Source organism: Dermacentor albipictus, chromosome 4 (genome assembly GCF_038994185.2).
Source record: "Dermacentor albipictus isolate Rhodes 1998 colony chromosome 4, USDA_Dalb.pri_finalv2, whole genome shotgun sequence".
NCBI lineage: Eukaryota > Metazoa > Arthropoda > Arachnida > Ixodida > Ixodidae > Dermacentor > Dermacentor albipictus.
In genome coordinates, this window is record NC_091824.1 from 53,240,659 (window position 1) to 53,261,071 (window position 20,413).

At 45.0% G+C, this 20,413-nt stretch overlaps 2 protein-coding genes across 53 annotated transcripts in view; both read right to left on the bottom strand.

Annotated features, from left to right (window-relative positions):
• LOC135909148 (uncharacterized) overlaps positions 1-10,093 on the bottom strand; it is a 758,332-nt gene extending 748,239 nt beyond the window's left edge. For all 30 annotated transcript variants that reach the window (XR_011513880.1, XR_011513882.1, XR_011513881.1 and 27 more), the window contains exon 1: positions 9,653-10,093. Coding sequence is in view for 1 of the 30 variants with exons in the window: in XM_070536941.1 (XP_070393042.1) it covers positions 9,653-9,688 (36 nt within the window). In the remaining 29 variants the exon portion in view is untranslated. The remainder of the gene's footprint in view (positions 1-9,652) is intronic.
• A 5,760-nt stretch (positions 10,094-15,853) lies between these two features.
• The window catches only part of LOC135909142 (roundabout homolog 2-like), a 402,696-nt gene continuing 398,136 nt past the window's right edge, over positions 15,854-20,413 (bottom strand). For 16 of the 23 annotated variants that reach the window (XM_070536954.1, XM_070536951.1, XM_070536958.1 and 13 more), the window contains 3 exons: positions 18,662-18,794; positions 18,432-18,581; positions 15,854-16,613 (listed from right to left, as the gene is read on the bottom strand). In XM_070536954.1, the coding sequence (XP_070393055.1) occupies positions 16,447-16,613; positions 18,432-18,581; positions 18,662-18,794 (450 nt within the window). In that variant the 3' untranslated portion in view covers positions 15,854-16,446. Of the gene's footprint in view, positions 16,614-18,431; positions 18,589-18,661; positions 18,795-20,413 lie in introns of those variants that run through there. The other 7 variants (XM_070536959.1, XM_065440975.2, XM_065440973.2 and 4 more) reach the window with 2 other exon arrangements.

Sequence of the window (20,413 nt, forward strand, 5' to 3'; positions counted from 1 at the left end):
AACTGAAGCGAACAGTGCTTAAGTTCTTTCAGATCACACATACAAAATAGAGAACAGCATTTCAAAATCTATTTATCAATGGCTCATACCCTCGGAAGCAAGCAAAAATGCAATAGCTCATAACCCTGTAAGGTTCAACTCGTTTGTGAACAAGCGGACTCACGAGCAGCAGGCGTTGCCCTATATGCAAAGCGCAAAATACATCTAGGTTTGTCCTATTGACTCACAAGAGGACGATGCCAGCGATTGTGCGGATGGATGACTTTGTGGATCTATGTCTGTGCCGTACGAACGAAATATGGAATTGTGATATCGACTGTGCATTTATCTCCAGGCACACCCAAGTGTGATAACGAGAAGTTCATGACCACGTACTTTGCATGGATTAGCCGTAATGAAACTAACCCCAATGTGGACATTTCAAAACCAGGCAAAACATGGTTCACTCAGTTTGTGCAAGGAAAATTTGGTTTGAAGTACCACACAATCCCGTCACTCAACTACTCAACAACGGTCGTGTATAAATTTAACATTGACCAAGATTCTGTCTACGCTTGTAACGGAACCCACCAGTGTCTATCACAGTTATCACAAAGCTATCACGACTGCCATTAGCAAATGATGAAAATGAATAATTTTTCCCTTGTCTACCCTTGCATGATCTGCTACACCTTCGCTGGTCACAAACCTTCACAGAGTAGGAGGTGAAGTAGGAATTGCAGGTGAAGCAGGCGTTAAACACTCCCCATACGTGGGCCGATCCCGAAGATAGTACAATGCCCGGCCATCCCCCGGCGGAGGTGCAGTTCGCCATTAAAGGACGCAGATACACAGCTCCGCTGGTTATCCTTCTCCACAGAGTTGAAGGGCACTGAGTTTTTTTCCATTAAAATAGTTATTTGCTGTTCCCCCGTCCTCGCACGTATAGGCTGCTATCCGGTACCATGTAGATATTGCAAGCAAGATTCTTTACCAACTAGCCAATATTGAGTTCCCAGCAATACAGTTTGTTCCTACTGACAGCCTCCATTCGTTAAAATGCATTATGCCGTTGGACGACGGCCACATATGGCAAATGCATATGAAAAGAAGCCTTGTTAAAATAGCTTCAACTAGTATGTTAGTCTGCCGTTTAGCACTTGCTCCTGTATTGTGCTATTAAAGTCTTGTGTTGAAAGCTCCCTGTGAGGGCACATTCTGTTTGCATTAATGTTTGAGACAATAGCATTACCGGAGGGTGCATACATTGCATAGGTGCAGTAACTGTTTCGCCAATTTTCGCAGGGTAACGAAATTGTATTTATCACTAGAACGCAAGATTCAATTTGAACGAGCCAGTTAAAATGTTTAGATTTCTTGCTTGCAAGGCACGGAGACACGATAGGTGCGAAAAATCAGTTTACCCATAAATTTGACGCTAAACCGGCCACCTATGTCTTGTGATTAGGCCGACAGTCCTATTTCTTCAAAAAATATCAAAATGAAGCCAACAGCCCTGTGTAAACCTTCATCATATCCTTATATTCCCCGCGTTCTCTGCAAAGTGTTCAATGCATGACAGCTCGCTGCCCTTAGGCGTTTCACCCACACATCGCTTCGCAAACATGTCCCAAATCCGTAATGATACAGGTTGTGTGATCTCTGAGGGATCTCCCTGAAGCTATATGGTGCGCTGCTATCGATCGATTCCCCGCTTCCGCTACCGGCCTCTCCCGTGCAATCGGCTTACCACGCGCCAAGACTGCCAGGGTCGTCAGTCAGGTGGACCCTTCATCACGAACTCCGGGGCCATCCATCACCGTGCCCAATCTTCGCCAATCAGGGCGTCAGGTCCAGGAATGATTTCGAGCAAGTAGAGCGCTTCGTTCCGCTGAACGACCCATTTCTGTGCTCTCGCCTGGACCGCATCTACCAGTTCATGGAGCCTAACGTGGCAGCGCTCCTCTAGTCCATTCTGTATTGAGGCGAGCGGTATTTTACAGCGAAGATGATAGCCTCTAGTTGGTCGGGATTATTCATGGCGTGCTCATCTTTTTAAAAGGCAGCTGGAAAAGCTGGTTTGAGTTCTTGCGTAAGAGAATATTGTTTTGTCCTATATTCAAAATACAGCCCGATGCTATCATGTCTGCATGTTGTGTGTAAGCCGTACTCCACTAATTTTCTCACATATTTTACTTTGACAAATTACTTCAATAACGCATTTGCGCTAGGCGGAGGGCCAGAAGAATGAGAATGAATGCTGTGCTAACGGTACCACCACCTAGGGGCCGCGGCCACTCAAACGGACCACAAAGCGCAGCTGGAAAAGGCTTGTCTTTCGGTTACCGCGTGACAGATTTATGTGTCCTCGTATATTCGAATAACAATCCCAAGCTATCATGTGTGCAGCTTGGGCGTAAGTCTTACTTTACGTCTTTTCTGACACAATTTTGTTTCGTGCAAAAATGCAAGCGCCACTTAGTTATCATTCGTGAAATAACGCCGAAGCATTGCGGCCACGTCAGCAGAAGCGTCGCGATGTCCGGTGGCGCCAGTGGTGGAGTCGCGCGAGTCAAGCGGCCACGTCAGCAGAAGTGCTGCGACGTCACGGGAGCAACGGTGTTCGTCAGAAGGTGCGTATAACGCAAGGTCGTGGGTTCAACTAAGGTCGAGGGTTTGACCCCCAACAAAGGTCATGCGTTCGAGTACGTTAATTAACTGTAACCTACATACGCATTAATTTGCACCAAATGTAGAGGGTTCGACCCGCACCAGAGGTCATGGGTTGCATTGCCTTAACGACAGCTTAACTGTGCTTTAATTAACTTCACCTTAATACCAAAGGTCATGCGTACGACTCCCACCAAAGGCCGATGATTCTAATGCCTTAATTATTGGTGCCGTGATTATGTTTGCCTTAATTGACACTGAAGGCCGTGGGTTCGACTCGCATTAAAGGTCGTGGGTTCGAGTACCATAATTAAGTCAACCTTAATTAACTGTGCCTTAATTAACTTCGCCTTAACAGCAAAGGTTGTGAGTTCGACTCCCACGAAAGGTAGTAGGCTTGAGTGCCTTAAATCTATCTTAATTTAGCGGGATGCGTTGCTGGGCAAGTTCGTTCATTGTATTTGGAAAGGTAGGATGCGCTTTGTTCTAGAAAAAATGATTAGCTGCGCCACGTCATTGGGTTTTTTTGTGATTTTGTGTTTTTTCTCCTCTTATCTGCTGCTGATACCCTTATGTGCCTGCGCTGCCATGCACTGATATTTAAATGTTTCCTTCGAATAAACCTCAGTTGTTAGTTTGCGCCTGTGCCGTCCTCTTCCTTGCGATCGTCTACAAAGCGCATCCATCAGAAGCATTCTTGCGAGGAGATATCCCGGCACCCTACGAACTCTTCCTATTTTCTTCTAGTGCGGTATAGCTGTACCGAGCTGTATTGTTCAGTGTAGATCACAGAATTTTGGGAAATGACCCTAAGCATAAGCGTCAATAAAGATGTGCAATAAATCAAACAGTGTCACGAAAGAACAGCGTTTGGTGAGCATGGCTGCTTCCCTCCTAATCTTTCTGTCAGCCTTTGCGCATATGTGTCTGTTTGTGTGTGCACAGGCACAAAAACACACGCAAGCTTTGAAGGGCAAAACAAACGAAGCAACGATTGTAGAGGCTACAAATTAAAAAAAAAACGCGCAGTCAAAATCATAATTTCCTCAACTTCATTATTTCTTCCTGCATAGCTTCATAAACTTGCTGTTCACAAATAATACCTGATAAATTTTCAAACAAACAATAAACGCGCGAAACGAAATACAAAATAAAAGACCTACGTGTAAGAAAGGTGCTCCCTAGACGTTCGTATATAGTACACGTGGGAAAACAAAGCAACTACTTCCACGCGAATGTAAACGACTCTGTTACCGAACAATCCAAGATTTTTCATTTTTTACTCTCTGTTTTAAGTGACTCGTGCTTATGTTTTTTCTTTGCACCGTTGCGATTTGTTTCTTCGTTGCCTGCAGCATTTGCACAAAAAAGAGATCAGTAGAATTGGGGAGGAAGGGGGGGTGTTACACGCCACAACTGCCATCTGACTCGAAGCACGTCATAGATGGGACTCAGGAATAATTTTGACCACCTGAGCGTCTCTAACGTTCCTCTAAATGGAAGTACAGAAACGTTCTTTTTTTTTTTGCAATCTGCCCGCATCTAGGTGTGGTCACCGCGTCTGGGATCGAACCCCCGGCTTCGACTCCAGCAGCGCAACGCCAAAGCCACTAAGAGACCACGAAGGGTAGAACTGTTGAACTGTGAAAGTGCCTTGAAGGAACGTATTTGCAACCTTAATCAAGGAAAGAATCGCCAATGATAACGACAAGCAGCGAGGACAATAAAGCAGCAAATGGGTTGATTCTGAAGAAGCATACGAGCAACGATTTCAGTTTTTGCATCCTCGAAAGTGCGTGCGGCGCGCGATCAAGGCCGAACCGATATTGCTGCTCAAAGAACACACCCATTCCCTGCAATTCGAATATGGCCTGGCACGCATTTCACAGTCGGCTAATGATCTGTTTCTGGTAAAATATGCGCTCGTGCAGAATCTTGCTATTGCAAGCCATGGTGCTTTGTCTTGGGGGTCCCTTCAAATCAGGCATCCATTTCGAGCATCTTTATGAGCAAGTACAGTAGAAATCTGTTGCCTCACAATACGAAAGCTGCAACTCATCGGTGAGGTTTTAGGGACGTGTTTCCTAGTCGTAAAGGTGAATTTATGAATGCAGGTGAACGGTAACTGTAATGTAAAACTCACGAATTATTTTCAAGCAGGAGAAACCTAACGAGCCTTTCTACCAAATATAGCCGAAAAGACCGAAACAAAAAGAAGTTATAGTAAATTTTTAAGGAGGTGAATTTTCGCAAAGGAATTTCTAAATATGCGAGATCTGTCTTCTTTGAGCGCCGTGGGCGTCCGATGAACGGAAGTGTCCAGGTAGAAGCGCTGGCACCAATCAAGCACGCGGGCCATTAGAAGCGCTAGCAAAGAGGAGGCCAGCCACCTTCACACTGATGACAAAGTCTCCGTATTTTCCAAATCAGTGCGTCCATTCTTCTACCCACTTCCTCGTTCGGTGCTCGTGCGCGGCGCTTGCAGCCTGCGAGATCTCGCTGGGAGTACGGAGCTCGCGGGCGCCGGCTGAATGTCGGGACAGCCCCGAACTGCTCTTTTAAAGAGAGGCCCTCTCCCTCTTCGGGCACGACTCGGTGAACGTGGTCACTGGAGCGTGAAATTAGGATGCACCCCTTCGGCGTCCTCTTTGATCGCTGAGCAGAGTAGCGGGGACATGCATAATCGACTGTCAACCGAGTGCGCAGCCGCAACCAATTCAGATGGAACTTACCCCTTCTATACCCTCACACGCCCTCTTCTCGAAAGAGCCTCACTAAATAAGTGCCTCAGCCTCCCTGAAGCTGTACATTCGGCAACTGTGGTTACACGAGACACTCGTTTCACAATTTTGCAAAAGGGGCAGCAAATTGTGGAGCTTAACGCCCCGAAACTGCAGAGTGGATTGAGAGAGACGCGTACTGTGGCAAGGGTTCCTGCTTCATTTTTGGCCCACCTCAGTGTCTTTAATGTGCACCTACATCTCAGCACAGGGACGTATTTCCCATTAACCTTCGTCGAAGAACGACCACCGGGGCCGGGAATCAAACCTGGGGCCTCGTGCGCAGCAACAGTGGGCCATAGCCACAAGGGCTATGGCTAAGTCATAGCCACAATTTCTAAGTTATACTCTTATGGAATACGCCCGATTCCGTGCTAACCTCGTTGGATAATCGGGGTTATCATGCCAAAGCTACGATTTGATAATGAGTCATGCCGTAGTGGGGTACTGCGGATTAACTTCGACCACCAGGGGATTTTTAGTGTTCCCCCGACGCATGGGACACGGGCATTTTTGCATGGCGCCTCCGTCGAAATGCGGCCGCCACTACCGGGATTTGATCCCGCGACCTTGTGCTTAGCAGCGCTACACAATAGCCACTGACCCGCCGTGGTGGGTAACCTCAGTGATGTCATGGCAAATAAGAAAAGACGTGAAAATAAAGATGAGCTGGAAGTGCCAGCGGTATCTTCTTGTGACATGAAATTCGGAAAAAAATGTGCGTGGGGTTATGTAATAATTTATTGACCATAGCATTATAAAACAGTCACAGATACAGCGAAGCGTGCGTTTGACGCTTTCCCTAACACAAGAACATGACAAAATACATTGAAATTTGGGACGTCATACTAACACAAAGGCACTTCGACTCAGCCGCGAAACTCGAGAAAGAAAATGATATTCTCATCATCTAATAACCAATACATAAGTTTCAGTTAAACCAACGCAAGCGGTGTATTGAAGAAAATTCCTCAAGAGACGAAAATTGCTCCTGCGTGTAGGGCCCTTGGAAATATCAACACCTATACGTTGATGATTGCCATAGGACAGCGCGTGACAGGACGATGCCATAAGTTTGGAAAGAGTTTGCCGCAAGTATGCATAATTTGATGAGTCACTCAAATATTCCTGCCCTTGTTTTCTATTTTCTAGGCAAGGACGGCTTTACGGAGGTATTCACAATCCACTTATAAGGACAGCACACTTCCGGAAGGTTCAGGTATACACGCTAATTTAATAGTTGATATAAATATAGTGATTTATTTTCCCGCAACAACAAGTAAAGCAGCAGTAATCATGCTTAAAAGAAAAATAACTGCGCGATTTTGTGTAAGCCTCTTGACTCAAATACCGAAGTTATGCGTACTTACGTGCCTATTCTAAGGATAACTATGAGAGCGCATAATTTCCCGAGGTGACATACTCCGTTCTTTTTCATTCATATACCCTAGGAGCCCTTGCAAGCGTTACATAGGGAGGGAGGCCATTACAATACAGTGGAGTTACGTTCACAAAGTAGAAAATAATAAAATACTATTTAGCATGCAGCGTAAACATGAAAATAGAATATAATGCAAGGTAACACAAAATACAATATAAATGTTAGCACAAGTGTTACAAGGAGATGATGAGACATGACATTATATACGTTATAAAAACCAGACAAAATGAAACAACTCTTATAAAATTTGAAACAAGAAAAAAATTATATCATTTCTATAGTGAACAGATGCTTCAATCTCTTAACAAATTAGTTGTCATCACGTATTTACAATATCTCTTGGCAGTTTATTTCTATGATAAAGTGCACGAAACTGTGGTGAGTTACGAAGCAAGCTAGCGCGCGCAAACATGGGCTGTATTTTATATACCTCATCCGAGCTCGAGAAAATGAGATGAGCGGGTCTCATTTGCGAATGTAAAGACGACGAATCACTGAAATAAAGTCTTTGAAAGTGGGAGAGTAGCGCGATAAAACCTTCGCTTTTTTAGTGCAGGTAGCTTCAATGTCACGCTATGGAGGCGTGAATACGTTCCCGTGATAAAGCGGGCTGCTTTATTTTGGATGCCCTTAAGTTTGTTAACTATGTAGAGTTTAATAGGGTTCCAAATACGGGTGGCATATGCTGTTTTCGAGTGGACTAAAGTTAAATATGCAAGCAGTTTAGCAGATTATTTAGTCCTAACTTGTATTATTATTGTGTGTAAGCAACATCAATAATATAATTTCCTTTCTCTGTGCCAGTGTACTTCTCATAAATAAAGATCATATTGTGTCACACACACACACACACACACACACACGCAGACACGCACACACGCACACACGCACACGCGCACACGCACAACATGTGCTGCTCTTTCGGAAACATGCGTACATCAATTGCTGAAGATGGAGTCACAGTAAGTGACAACACACTTAATTGGCTGGGAAATTTAAGTAATGTCGCTTTATAAGGCTTTTGGTGTTCGGTGGCATAGGTATATTATGCGAATGGAGATAAACAAATGCGCCAGATTGCAAAACAATGGCTTGGTCACAGAAAAAGAACTACGCAATAACTCTGCACTGTCCTAATGTATAAACTGATTAAATCAACGAAAGGTGTGACAGTTAACGTCTTGCTATTTCTTTCGTTAGTATATTTTGTTAGTTATAAGAAACTAAGAAAATTAATTCTTACTTTTTACGTGATAAAGTCAAGGTGTGATTGTGAGCCACGCCGTATTGGGGAATACGTATTGATTTTCGCCATTGGGGTTCTTCAACGTACACCCATATCAAGCGGTACACGTTTTCTTTTTATTTCTCCCCCATTAAAATGCGGCCGCCGCGGGCGATATTCTATCCCGTGTCCTCCGGGTCTGCGGCTCAACGCCAAAGCCACAACTCCAGCACGGCGGGTGTTCATCTTTGGACACGTGCAGCGCTTCCGAAACACGGAACGGCAGAAAAGGAAGCGCGCAAAAAATGTGCAGCTGTGCACTTCTTTGATTGTGATAGCATCTATAAGGACACTTCAGGCGAATTTCTGCCGTCGCCGTCGTCGTAAGGGTCACAACACCGTCGCCACGCGCCCTACGCTGGCCCGCGTGGAATGCGCAGAAATGAATAAAGCGGGGCGCAAGCGCGCCGTCTTCCATCGCGCGCCAGGCTCCGGCGGGGCAGAGAGAGGGGGGTGGTGGCGTTAAAAATGAAATTAAACTCTAGGGTTCTACGTGCCAAAACCACGATATGATTATTGGGCACGCCATTGCGGGCGACTCCGCAAATTTCCACCACCTCGAGATCTTTAACCTGCCCCCGATGCACGGGACACGGGCGTTTTTGCATTTCGCCCCCATCGAAATGCAGAGGCAGAGGCCGCAATTCGATCCCGCGATCTGATGTGTAGCAGCGAGACACCAAAGCCGCTAAGCCAGTATGGCGGGTGCTTTCACTTCACTCGCTGCCGCTGCCGCGTTTCCTTACGCCAACGTTTTGACAGGAAGTATCCGCGGTCACCGTGTGTGATGTGTTCATGTTTGCTGTGCACGCTAACACCATGCTTGTTAATTTAGTTAGCAAGTGAATGTTTATAGGTTTATACGGTCAATAAACGTACTGTCCTTACTTTGTTTGGCTGTCTACTAATTTGCTATCTCAATCACTGCTTCGCCTTTCTGGCTAAACAGCGACTTTTTTCTGTCGTTTCGTTTTTCGTGAGAGCCACATACAGCATGAGGCAAATACGCAGCAACTTTCTTAGCTCTGGATCCTAATCTTTTCGTCCTTTATTTATGTATGTAAGTTTTTGCCTTGAACTATTCTGTACTTAATACACTTCGAACGAGAAAAGCTGCATCAGTATATGTCCAGGGTGCTTCAACACTTTTTAGCGGAGGACCCTGATAAATCGTACACCAGCTCAATACATCAAAACTAGGAAGGCGTATTTACCTGTGAACACGCAAAAGCCACGCCGATGCAATGGATGTGTATGTGGGTAAATACAAGTCGTCCAAATCAAATCAGTGACAGCCCTTGAGCCCCGTCATACCGATACAACATTAAGGGGCTATGTAAGCAGGAAAGCCTAGATGCACGCTCTACGCCTAGGACGTTGAATTCACGTCTGTTACGCACAAAACTGCCGAAACAGCAGCAATGACACTTTTTTTTGATAACGATAGAAGCGGAATCTTGTAGCGCCACAACATATATTGGCAAGAGCACTACTCACCCTAGAACGACCGGATTTGGAGCGTAGTTCGCGCATAACACAACACAAACAGTACGACGAGGTGAAGGGCACGGGTGATGAGCGATGGTTATCCAGAGCGATCCTTTGGTTCAGAAGATCTAAGGCGAGAAACGTGGCTTATCGTTGCTTCAGTGCAGGTGCTAATGAAGAACATTCGCGGACCACCGTGGTGAGCAAGGCAAATCGGCACATTAGCCTTCATCGTACGCGGTAAAGCGCAACGCACACTCGTCAACCAAAAGGCTTCGTGAAGCCACACACACCTGCTACGAGAACCGCTCGAAAACAACGCCGCTCTGCAACCTGCGCTCCACTGAGCCTGAGGCCAGGCCTCAAAGCGCGTCTTCTGCGCCGGCGCTACACAGTCGCGTGATGTGGCTAACGGGTTCACGTCACGGTTACGAGCGCCCATGCCCTGCCTTATCTGGAGGTGAGATGTGGCTGCCGCTGCGTGCGGCGAATTGGATTTTCTCAGTTGCGCCACGCTGCGGAAACCAACAGTCTGAAAAGGTGAATCTTACCTGTCGAGCGCTTGACATTAACCAGGAAAAACACCACGTGTAAGACGTCCAGTTATAGCTATTCAATAGAATTATTTAGTGTCAGTCTACACGTTTTTAAAAACATTTGCGCTGGTATTTCTAGAGTTTGAGTCGTCAGCTGATGAAGGCATAACTTCGGTTTTTCACCCTGGTTCTGTCATTCCGCAATATTTTGTACATGTTCTCTTCCTTCCTTATTCGAATAATTGCCGAGCTCGTTGTTCAGTATACAACAAATGCCTCAAGGGGTGCAACCGAATTGTGAGCAGTACAGAAGGAGAGTTTGATCTCCGTATGTTATATGACTTTTTCTAAAGCTTGAACCCATATGTTTCAAAACTGGACGCACGTGTAGTTCGTCCGCTTTGCTTAGAAGTAATAATTCAACACACCTGCTTCTGAACATGCTTTTCTTTAAAAGAAGCCCTTTCGCGCCTGTTCTTTGCTCGTTCAAAATTTTTCGTTGGTTGTAGTGCTCCATTCCATCAGTATTGCTCACGAAGCATTCCAGAGGGGGTCCAGACAGCTTGTTATAAACCTCTGGTGAGTGCATCTCCTCCGATCACGTCATGAGTACTTGTCGAATGCATGAGCTTCAGGTTCGTAATTATAACCTAAAGTAAATTTTACTCATCGTTTACTTCTTCTTTGTTAGTCAGAAACAATTCCGATCATTATTGGAGTTCCTTATTTGCTTCATTGTAATGTGAACCACGACTAAGGGATATTCTAATAAATATGTACGACAGATTTATCGCCCTCGCTGTGTCATTCCACAATGTTTTTGGTACATGTCCCTTTCTCTGCATTTACCGTCACGCACGAATTACGACCTTATTTAATATTTTGTAGTATTATATTTTTCAGGAAACACGCTGTAAACGTCATGAAAAAAGAAGTTATAAACATTAGTGAATCATCTATAAGACATCTAAAGGGATACGTCCTAATCACAACAAACAGCGGAATTTATATACTGAGCTCAGAAGTGGCTGTATTATGGGAACAATTAAAATGCTCAGTGCAAATAGATCTGCCCTATAGGCCAGTTTAGGTGGAACTAAGAACGCCTGTTTGCAACACTAATACTGTGCAACGCGCCGAACTTTCCATCAACCCGATCAGTGCCTCTTTTAGGAAAGCGTTGTTGTGCAATGCATTCTGCATTGAAGTTATTTATGACTGTTTTTCGTTATCGGTGATTGGAGCTCACGTATTTTAAGGTATTCGCACACTTACTGAGAACAACAGTTGTAAGATAGGAAATGGGGCTATCATTTTTGTCGTTCGCACTTTTTGGATGAGCTACGCCACGACGCAACCTAAGTGTGGTATCCGATAAAGTGTGCGTGACATCGACCCTACAAGCACAACGGTTCCAACCAAGCTTTCTTAGCATCATGCTCGCGTCTTTCTCCCAAGGTAAGAGGTAATATTTACTTGAATAGTACAGTCATTCTGACTGCTCTAAAAATGTCTAATTTACCACATTTATGGTCGATTTTCTGTATTATGGTGTGAAGTGAATATAGTGTACGTGTTAGAAAGTCCTCGTCGGCTACTGCAACAGTTACTCAGCAAATGAACCGAAAAGTGTTCAGAGAGTTCGTGTCGAATGGTCTACGTTATATGTATACATCTGCAGTTTCCACGTATATATACGACAGCGCTCTTGAAATATTATGTCGAAGTCTGTAAACATGTCAAGGATTTCAGGGCTTGTAACTGCCAGTAGCAATGACAGAACTAAGGCACCGCTGAAGTCTAGATTCCTTTATAACCTGAAGCTCTTGAAATGAATAGCTCTTTATTTCGTTTTCGTAATGGTCTCACTTGCACCGCCGATTCAAAGGCGCTGGAGCCCGTACTCTCGCTCAACCGAGTTTCGGGGGCACCGTTAGTCGCCGATCGCCATACATTACATCTCTTTTGAGACGCACGTAGTTCCACGCGAGGGCTTCGGCACGTATGAAGGTTTTACCCGCTGCCGTACCCCAGTGGCTATCTAGTTGCGCTTCTGAGCTCGAGGTCGAGGGTAGAATCCTGGCCCCGGAAGCCGCGTTCCTTGCTGGTGCACTGGTTGAAGGTTAAAGAACCCTAGGTGGTCCAAATTATTTCGTGGTCTACCGCCCCTCCCTTACGGCGTGCCCTATGATGATACAGTTGTTTAGGCACGTAGAACCAGATATATTAATTTTAATTTTCTAGCCTCTCTAGGGTTAGATGCTGTGGTGGAGCGCTCGTCAAAAGCAGCCTGCCTCCTCATCCGCTGCTCTCTCCTCCTGTGACAACTGCAGGAAATTAGGATGGCAGTCGCGTTCCACGCTGGTGCACACGCCCCTGTAGGCAAAACATAGGTCTGTGAAGAATTCGGCTCGTACGTACAGCCACCCACACTACCGTTAAAGATGTGGTGGTTAACGACTGTGCTCCTCAAGCTAATACGGAATCATACAAGAAATGCTACATAATCATCCTCACTTCAACAAATGTACGCCTTAAAACTAATCATTCATTTATTACAACGATTAGCCTCCTAAAAGCTTTCGCGCATTCGCTTACATTGAATATCCTCGCCATTGATTACGGCGCTATGTTTTTCTTTGTCGTTGCCTACTCCACACAAGTGAAAGTAAGTTGTGCGTTTGTGCATAGATTGAGCGCGTTATTGCTTTAGGATGACGCTGGGCGCCGACCTTTGAAGGTGAAATGTTACTGTTTATGTACTATCAGACAATTTTTTTTTGTAGCAAAATGCAGAAAAAGTCGCCTATATATTACGTTCTGCATACTTCTCGTTTAGGTTTCTTTTATTTTATACTTTTAGCAACTTGGGCTTTGTTGTCTGCGCAGAAACCAAAATAATTTTCTTGTTTTCTTAATGTTGAAAATAAAGGACAGCCGATAATTACATCTTTCTCTTACAGAAAATGAGATCATGCCACTAACAAAGGCAGCACTGTTTGCTTGGAATATCTGCAAATACAGGAAATTAGGCAGATTAACCTCTGCCACTTTGCCACACTCGCTACGCCGAGAGTCGCAAAAATATTTGGCCAATTTTACTGCGATAGCAATCATATGGACACTCCAGCCGCATTTCTGCCGTCGCCGTCGCCGTGAGGTTCCGTATGAGTGAAAGCTTGTGAGGGTGAGCCGGCGAACGCGGTTCAATCTCGCGTACGCGAGCGAGGAACGCGGTCCGTATGCGCGCTCTCTGCTTTGTCGTGCGAGACAAAGGGGTGAGGCGAGGAAGGAGGGGCGTTCGGTGGTTGCTACGGTGCCACGATGTCCTCCTCGCCCACCGCTATGTACAGAGTGGAGAGAACCGCGCTGTCGACTACGGCGTTGGCCACGCGAATCGCGGACGCCGTAGGGACGCGTTGCCGGCGCTCGTATGCCTTGAAAGCGGGCTGCGACGTAGCTAAACTGCGCGTCCGCGCAGGCCTCATCTTCAAAGCGACCTGCGATGTTTGCAGAGAGAGCGTAGTGCCGGTAGCTTCGTATACATTGTGCTTTCGCAGTTTCGTACGCGTTGAAACGACAGGTGCTCGGCTGGCGGCTGATGCTGCAATCCCTAACTCCACCGTTTTCACAGACAGTTTCCGCTGTCATCGAGCGACGTGTGTTCATGTTTACCTGTGGGCGTGACACTGTACTGGTTAATTAAGCTAAAACACGTTGGCGAGTTAGTTGTTTTGACTCCATGATAGCATTTGTAAGCGCGACTGAACAAGGGCGTAGAAAGAAGCACGCACAGAAAGACAGCACTGTCGCTGTTTATCTGTTTCTTTCTACATCCTCGTTAAACCACGAGTACATATTCTATCATTGTTAATAAGCTACTAAACGAATGTTCACAGTTTTATACGGCCGATAAAGCTACTATCCTTACTTCGTACAGCTATCTAATTATTTGCTATCGCAATCGGTGCTTAGCCTTTCAGGCAGAACTGCGAAATTTTAAGTTGCGGAAACTTCTGTCAGCGCATAAATGCTTTATATTTATTCGTGAGCTTTCTCGCAACCCTTCATGTTAATCTAACAAGGGTTCAAAAGATGTAGGTGGAAGAGTATTCATATGCCTTCTTCAGCACCTATCAATCTGGAAAAGCTCTGCTGTACCACTAGCTGGAACTAGAAGCAGTGGCTTCAGTGAGGGCACGAATGACGCTGATATTAGGATAAAATAAGAAGTGCACTAATTTTATAAACAAACGAAACAGAGTAATTGAATGAACCCATGGGTTGCAATAAAGCATCCACGTCGCAGGGAGGGCATGGGATCCCATGCGATGGCTGTGATCAGGCGCTGAAAGACCCGGTTCTAGTCCAGCGTTGCGTACCGTAATATGTCATGCAACATAGACACGATATATGCAGAGAAATCCCGGTAATTATTCAACATTTACATAGTATAAGCCTCCTATGCTCTTTTATATCCCCTCTTTCCTTCATTTCACTTACCTTATTGTTTGGTAGGAAAGTAAAACAGAAATTTAGCAGAACAAATTATCCCAACAAATTATTAAAGTGTAATCAAATATTTTCCAAGCATAATAAGAATGTAAGACACATAGAATAATATGAACAACCACAGTGCTTACGCCAATGCATAGAGAGCAGTCGCAGGTCAATGGGATGTCGTAGAAAAGCAATGAGACGTAAAAACACAAAAATGGAATGACACGGGGTACATAGAACACATGAAATCACGTTATTAGAACACAAAATGTATAGAAAACAAAAGAGTTCTAGCGCTGTTGGCTTAGAGACACACAACATAAATGATAAAACAGAAAGAACAACTTTTGCTGTTGAGAAACAGACACTTGTCCAAATTTTAGCTAGAAAACGATTGCGACTTTTATTTCTGTGACTTTTTTCTGCCTTCTTGTGTGTACACGTCTCTTAAGAGGAAGCTTTAGCTCGGGCCCAACTCCGACGCGGCCTATTCAAATACATGTAAAAACGCGAAAACGTTTTTCTGAGAAACCCTGTACCGATTTTAATGAAATTTGTTGTATTTGAGAGAGAAAGTTAAATTCTAGTCACTGTTGGAAGCGGAATTTTGATTTAGGGCTTGAATTTTGTTAAAGAGGTTCTCAAAAATTCAGAAGTGCGAAAAAAATAGAAGCACGAAGTTTACAAACTAATAGCTCTGCATCAAAAACAGATATCGCGATTCTGTAAACGGCATTCATTAGACCATTCAAAGCGGACAAATTTGATATGTCATTTTATATGTTACGTGAATTTCTTACGTTATTTACGAGGGTTCTGCAAAAGTTGTAATAACACATTGACACATTTTTTGAGGTTCATGTGTAACATATAAATTTTGTCCGCTTTAGATGAGCTATCAGATACAATTCACAGAATTGCGATATCATTTTTTCTTGCTGGGTTACGGAGTTCTAAACTTGATAGTTTCGTTTTCTGAAAATTTGCGATTTTTGCCAATTTTCTATAAAGAATTGACAACCTAAATCGAAAATTCGAAACCAACAGTCACTAGATTTTAAGTGTTTCTTTGAAATGCAGCAAACCCCGTCAAATTTGGTGCAGCGGTTGCCGAGAAAAACGAATTCTCCTTTTACATGTATTTAGATAGGAGCACTCGAGCTAAAGCTTCCTCTTAAGTAAAACTAAGTAATCTCTACAACCATAATTAAAAAGAAAACCTTCGCGTACACTGCCCACACAAAAGCATGCAGTTGTCTGTACACGAATCGGTGACCGATGAAGGTATCGGCAAGAGCTACGCTGCGTAGGAATAGTGTTCCGCAGCACCCTATCAACAATCGCAATATGCAGAGCTCAGTTCAGTAATAAATTTCTGAAATGGCAGCATGAGTAAGAGTGATGCCATGCGCTAACGATGTCATCCAATGTACAAGCTTGAAGTCAATAGAAACAAAAGTCTGCGATCGTGTTCCCGCTTGCATATCTGAAAAAAAAACGCATATGTATAGTTTTTTGTTTCATTTCTTGCTGAGTTCACACGTACACACAAGCACGCACGCACACGGAAACGCGCACACCAGCGTCCTTTGATACACAAGAGGTCGTCTCGTTGCTAGATACGTCTCTTGATTTTTCTATTTAATGCATATGGCATTCCATATTTAGCACATGTCACATCGTTGTTCATGCTTTGACAGACTTGTCCCACGACCTAAGCTGCTTCTTTGACAGCAATAGTAGAAGTTTGGCAAGTCGCATGGGCATTTACTTAGCAGCTATTTCCACAGACTTCTTGTGCTTGCGTCCGTACGTGACAAGATCTTGATCAGCGGTCCTGATTGAGGGCCACCGCTGTGTGGCGACGTGAGAGGAGAATGTTTTTTTTTTCTTTGAGGAAAAAACTCCGTGAAGACCCATTGCACAAATTGCCACTGAAATATAAAACAAAACAGTGGGATAAAGTGTGGAAACTATGGCATAGAAATAAAAAGAAACATGCATCTACTACATTGCTGGCGCAGTTAGTACACAAAAAGCAATAGTTCGCTTCCACGCGACCTCGGGGGCGCAAGTTTTCACCGTTCTAGTATACAGTCATGGCAGAAACGATGACATCAGTGCACCACCTAATAACGCGTAATCGTTTTGCTTTTTGATTGCGATCGTTTTCTCAAGATTATCACTGCTATGAATTTGGCACTCGGTGGAAGACGTGCCTGTCCTGCTTTCACATTTATTTTTTATGCAGCTTCTCGACGTCCTACTACCCTTGGAGGACGGGCATGAAGACCTCAACTCAAACACTTTAGATGCCAACCTCCCTACCGAACCACTTCTAAGCCAGCACTCTGGACAGACCGAAGCTTCAGACCAGCGCTAAGATTCAGGAAATACCTTCACATCAGTGGTGTTATCGCAACAGCAGGCTTACAATTGAACAAATGCTTACGAATCTTTATGCAATAGTTCTCCGTGATTCTATGCGGCCCTCCGCACACGCAAAGCACTCACTTGTTTAATTGAACCGCACACCTGCGACAGCTAGCTCGAATAAGCTTTGAATAGGCAGCCATAGCAGTGTTGTGTGCTGGTAACTCCTGTATGAACAATACTAAGTTATCTATTCGACAACAAAATTGATTTCTCGCTGGTCTTTTTTTTTATTGCTCATGCATATTCGAAAGCAAGGATTACTTCAGGACTCGTGATAAAATGCGTCTAATTTTATCAAAGGAACGTTTCACGTGTAATAAGTGCCGTTTGTTATGTCTCTTGTGCGGACTGGCCGAGCGTACCAACAGCCTGCTTTTGTGTCTTATATGTCCGCACATATGCGGGCTCCAGGCAAAGCAGACTTTTTGCGCAACTGCTCCGTATTAATATGAACTGGTACTCGCTTCACTCCTATGGTGCTTTCAATTTTAATGCATTGTGTTTGCATCATCTCCAGTGCATCTTCTCTACTGTTACGTGAGTTTTTCGTGTGTTATCTACAGCTTCTTCGAATTGTTAATTTCCTTCCTCGGAGTTATATCATAAGAAGCCAACAAGCACTCACACCAAGGACAACATAGGGAAATGAATTGCGCTTAATAAAGGAAATAAACAAACAATAAATATAATGGAAATGAAAGTGGATGAAAAAACAACTTGCCGCAGGTGGAGAACGATCCCACAACCTTCGCATATAGCGTGCGATGCTCTACCAATTGAGCTACCGTGGTGCCGTTTGCCCATCCAATTTCTTCTGTATTTCTTATGGTATTTATGTTTCCTAGTAGAACCCTGGGAGTGTTAGACAGCGCCACCACTCAAAGAGCTTAGCGGCGGATGTGGAACATCCTTTCTGCCGCAGGCGTTCACGAGAACGCTTTTTGGGTGAAGGTAATCGCTCAATAAACCCACACTTGCTACTTGGAGGCATCAATGTTGGGGGATTCGAGACCCTCGTTATGCGAAGGTTGCGGGAACGTTCCCCACCTGCGGGAAGTTGTGTTTTCATCTACTTTCATTCCCTGTAATTTATAATTTCTTTGTTCATTTATTAAGCACAAGTGATTTCCCGTATGTTGTCCTTGGTGTCCGTGTTTCTTGGCTTCTTATGATATAACTTCGATGAAAGAAATGAAAAATTCCAAGAAGCTATAGATAACGCATGAAGAACTCACGTCACAGTTGTCCCATCGAATATATGCAGCTTGCACACGTGCATGCTTATCTGTGAAAATTAAGGAATCGTCTAAGCTTACTGTGCACGGAGAGCAGCGCGGGTGGCGAGTCCCTGGTGCCAAGCATGTTGGCCGCGCGGCACACGTAGCAGCCCTTCTCAATGGGGCACACGTCGGTGATCTGAAGCGCGCTCTGGTACAGGAGGTGGCCGCGCCCCATGCCCGGCTGCACTAGACGCTGCACTTCAACCAGGTGACCATGGGCTCGGGGTGGCCCCTGAGAGAAACGCACTCCAGCATTGCCGACTCACCCGATGCCACATGGAGGCTGTTGGGCCGCAAAGCACTCGCCGCGAAGCACTGTGTGCACGAGAGGGCAGGAAGGAGACGAATTCGACACATGAAGCGCATTCGCTGCACTTGTTTGCTGGTCCCGTGCTTCACCTGCAATGTAGAGCCAAATACGGGTGTGTCAAGTCAGGTTAGGCGACTCGTATAGGGTCATTTCTAGAGATTGCGAAGTTGCAGCGAGAATATATAGCAACTCGCAGAACAATGTCAAGCGAATGTTGTCACCACAGCCGACTGATCAAACTCGGCCAATCGCCAAACGTATGCGTCAGTCGGCCTTCCATGTACACCGGCTGCTGTAAGAACTTGCCAGGAATCATTAAAAAGTAACCTAAACAACAGCAGTAAAAGCTTTTTCGACAGACCATGGTGTGCTCCGTGCACGTATTTTGCGTACCCTCTCAGCGCAGCAAGACGTACTTAAATAAATGTCTGTTCCTATCAATCAGTATACGGTGCTCTTTTTCCTGAAGTTTTATTGCAGCCTGTTTCGCTGAAATACGAGTGCCTAGTCAAATGTTTTGCTCATTTCTGTGGTTACGCTGATGAAGCCAGTTTACATGCTGCAACTAGCTTTATATCAAACCCACCCAAAGCTTCCGAATAAATAAGGCTATCGACAACCCACGTCCCGCATTAAACACACGACCCAAATTTATATGTGCAAGCAGTAAAAACCACATTCTCTCTGTGTTGCTGCTTTGTTTCATACATCAGCAAGACTAATTAGTAGGCTTTCGTCTGCAAAAGGGAAATGAAAATCCTCATCGAAAACTGCCGCGAATATATATGAGCATTGTAGACAACCCTATGGGTTAGGAGAGTTGCCGCTTTCTATGATCATCAGCAGATGTCGGCAAATACTGCGCATCTTCAAAGAGCAGGCAGCAGAAAAACGGAATCTCTCAGGGCCTTTTAGACAGCATTCGTAAGGTCGTCTATCTCCCCAGCCATTCATTCCTGCCGATCGTAACTGCGCGAGCAGATGCTTGATGGTGTCCCGCATGCGTGATAAAGGTGCAGCCTGGGAACAAGGTACCTAGCATGCACGCGCCATCAGCGTTGACGTGGCCTGATGCGTGCCGCTCGACCAACGAAAATTGCTAGGAAATGGGGTAGGAGGGACATCTAATGGTGTCTTTACGAGAGACGTGCAGCACTCCCGAAACTAGAGTTCACGCTTGCCGAAAATTCGGTCCCTGCAAAACGTAGTGCACTTTCTTTCTACCACATAGTTTGCAGTCACAAATGGCTCGCAAGGGTATATGGAAAACACGCGCCGAGAAACTAACGTGCCTTGCTGAGTGAATGTGCTTCCAGGAATAGCAGATAAGTAATGCAGAGTCCTTTGTTGTGTTTTTCTTAGCTAAGATTTGGAATATCCTGCTCTTCCGGTGCCTAAATCCCTCCCCCCCCCCCACACACACACATCTAGCAATTCATTCAAAAAAGGAAGCGCTCGAAAGTATCCGCTAGTATGATGTACACATAGGTCAAAACAGCGACCCCGAATGCACGCGGGGTCACTTGCTCTAGAGCTTTGAACTCTTGCGTTGTGGGACGAATGAGGCTTCTAACGCGATAGCGTTGGGCGCCCCGTGTTTCAGAAAATCCGGCGTCGATAGAGTTGTCCGTGAGCGAAAATTTCCGTCTATATTTAGGTTTATGTATGCGCTACGCGCCGCCATATGACACGCGGTGTATGCGGGTCA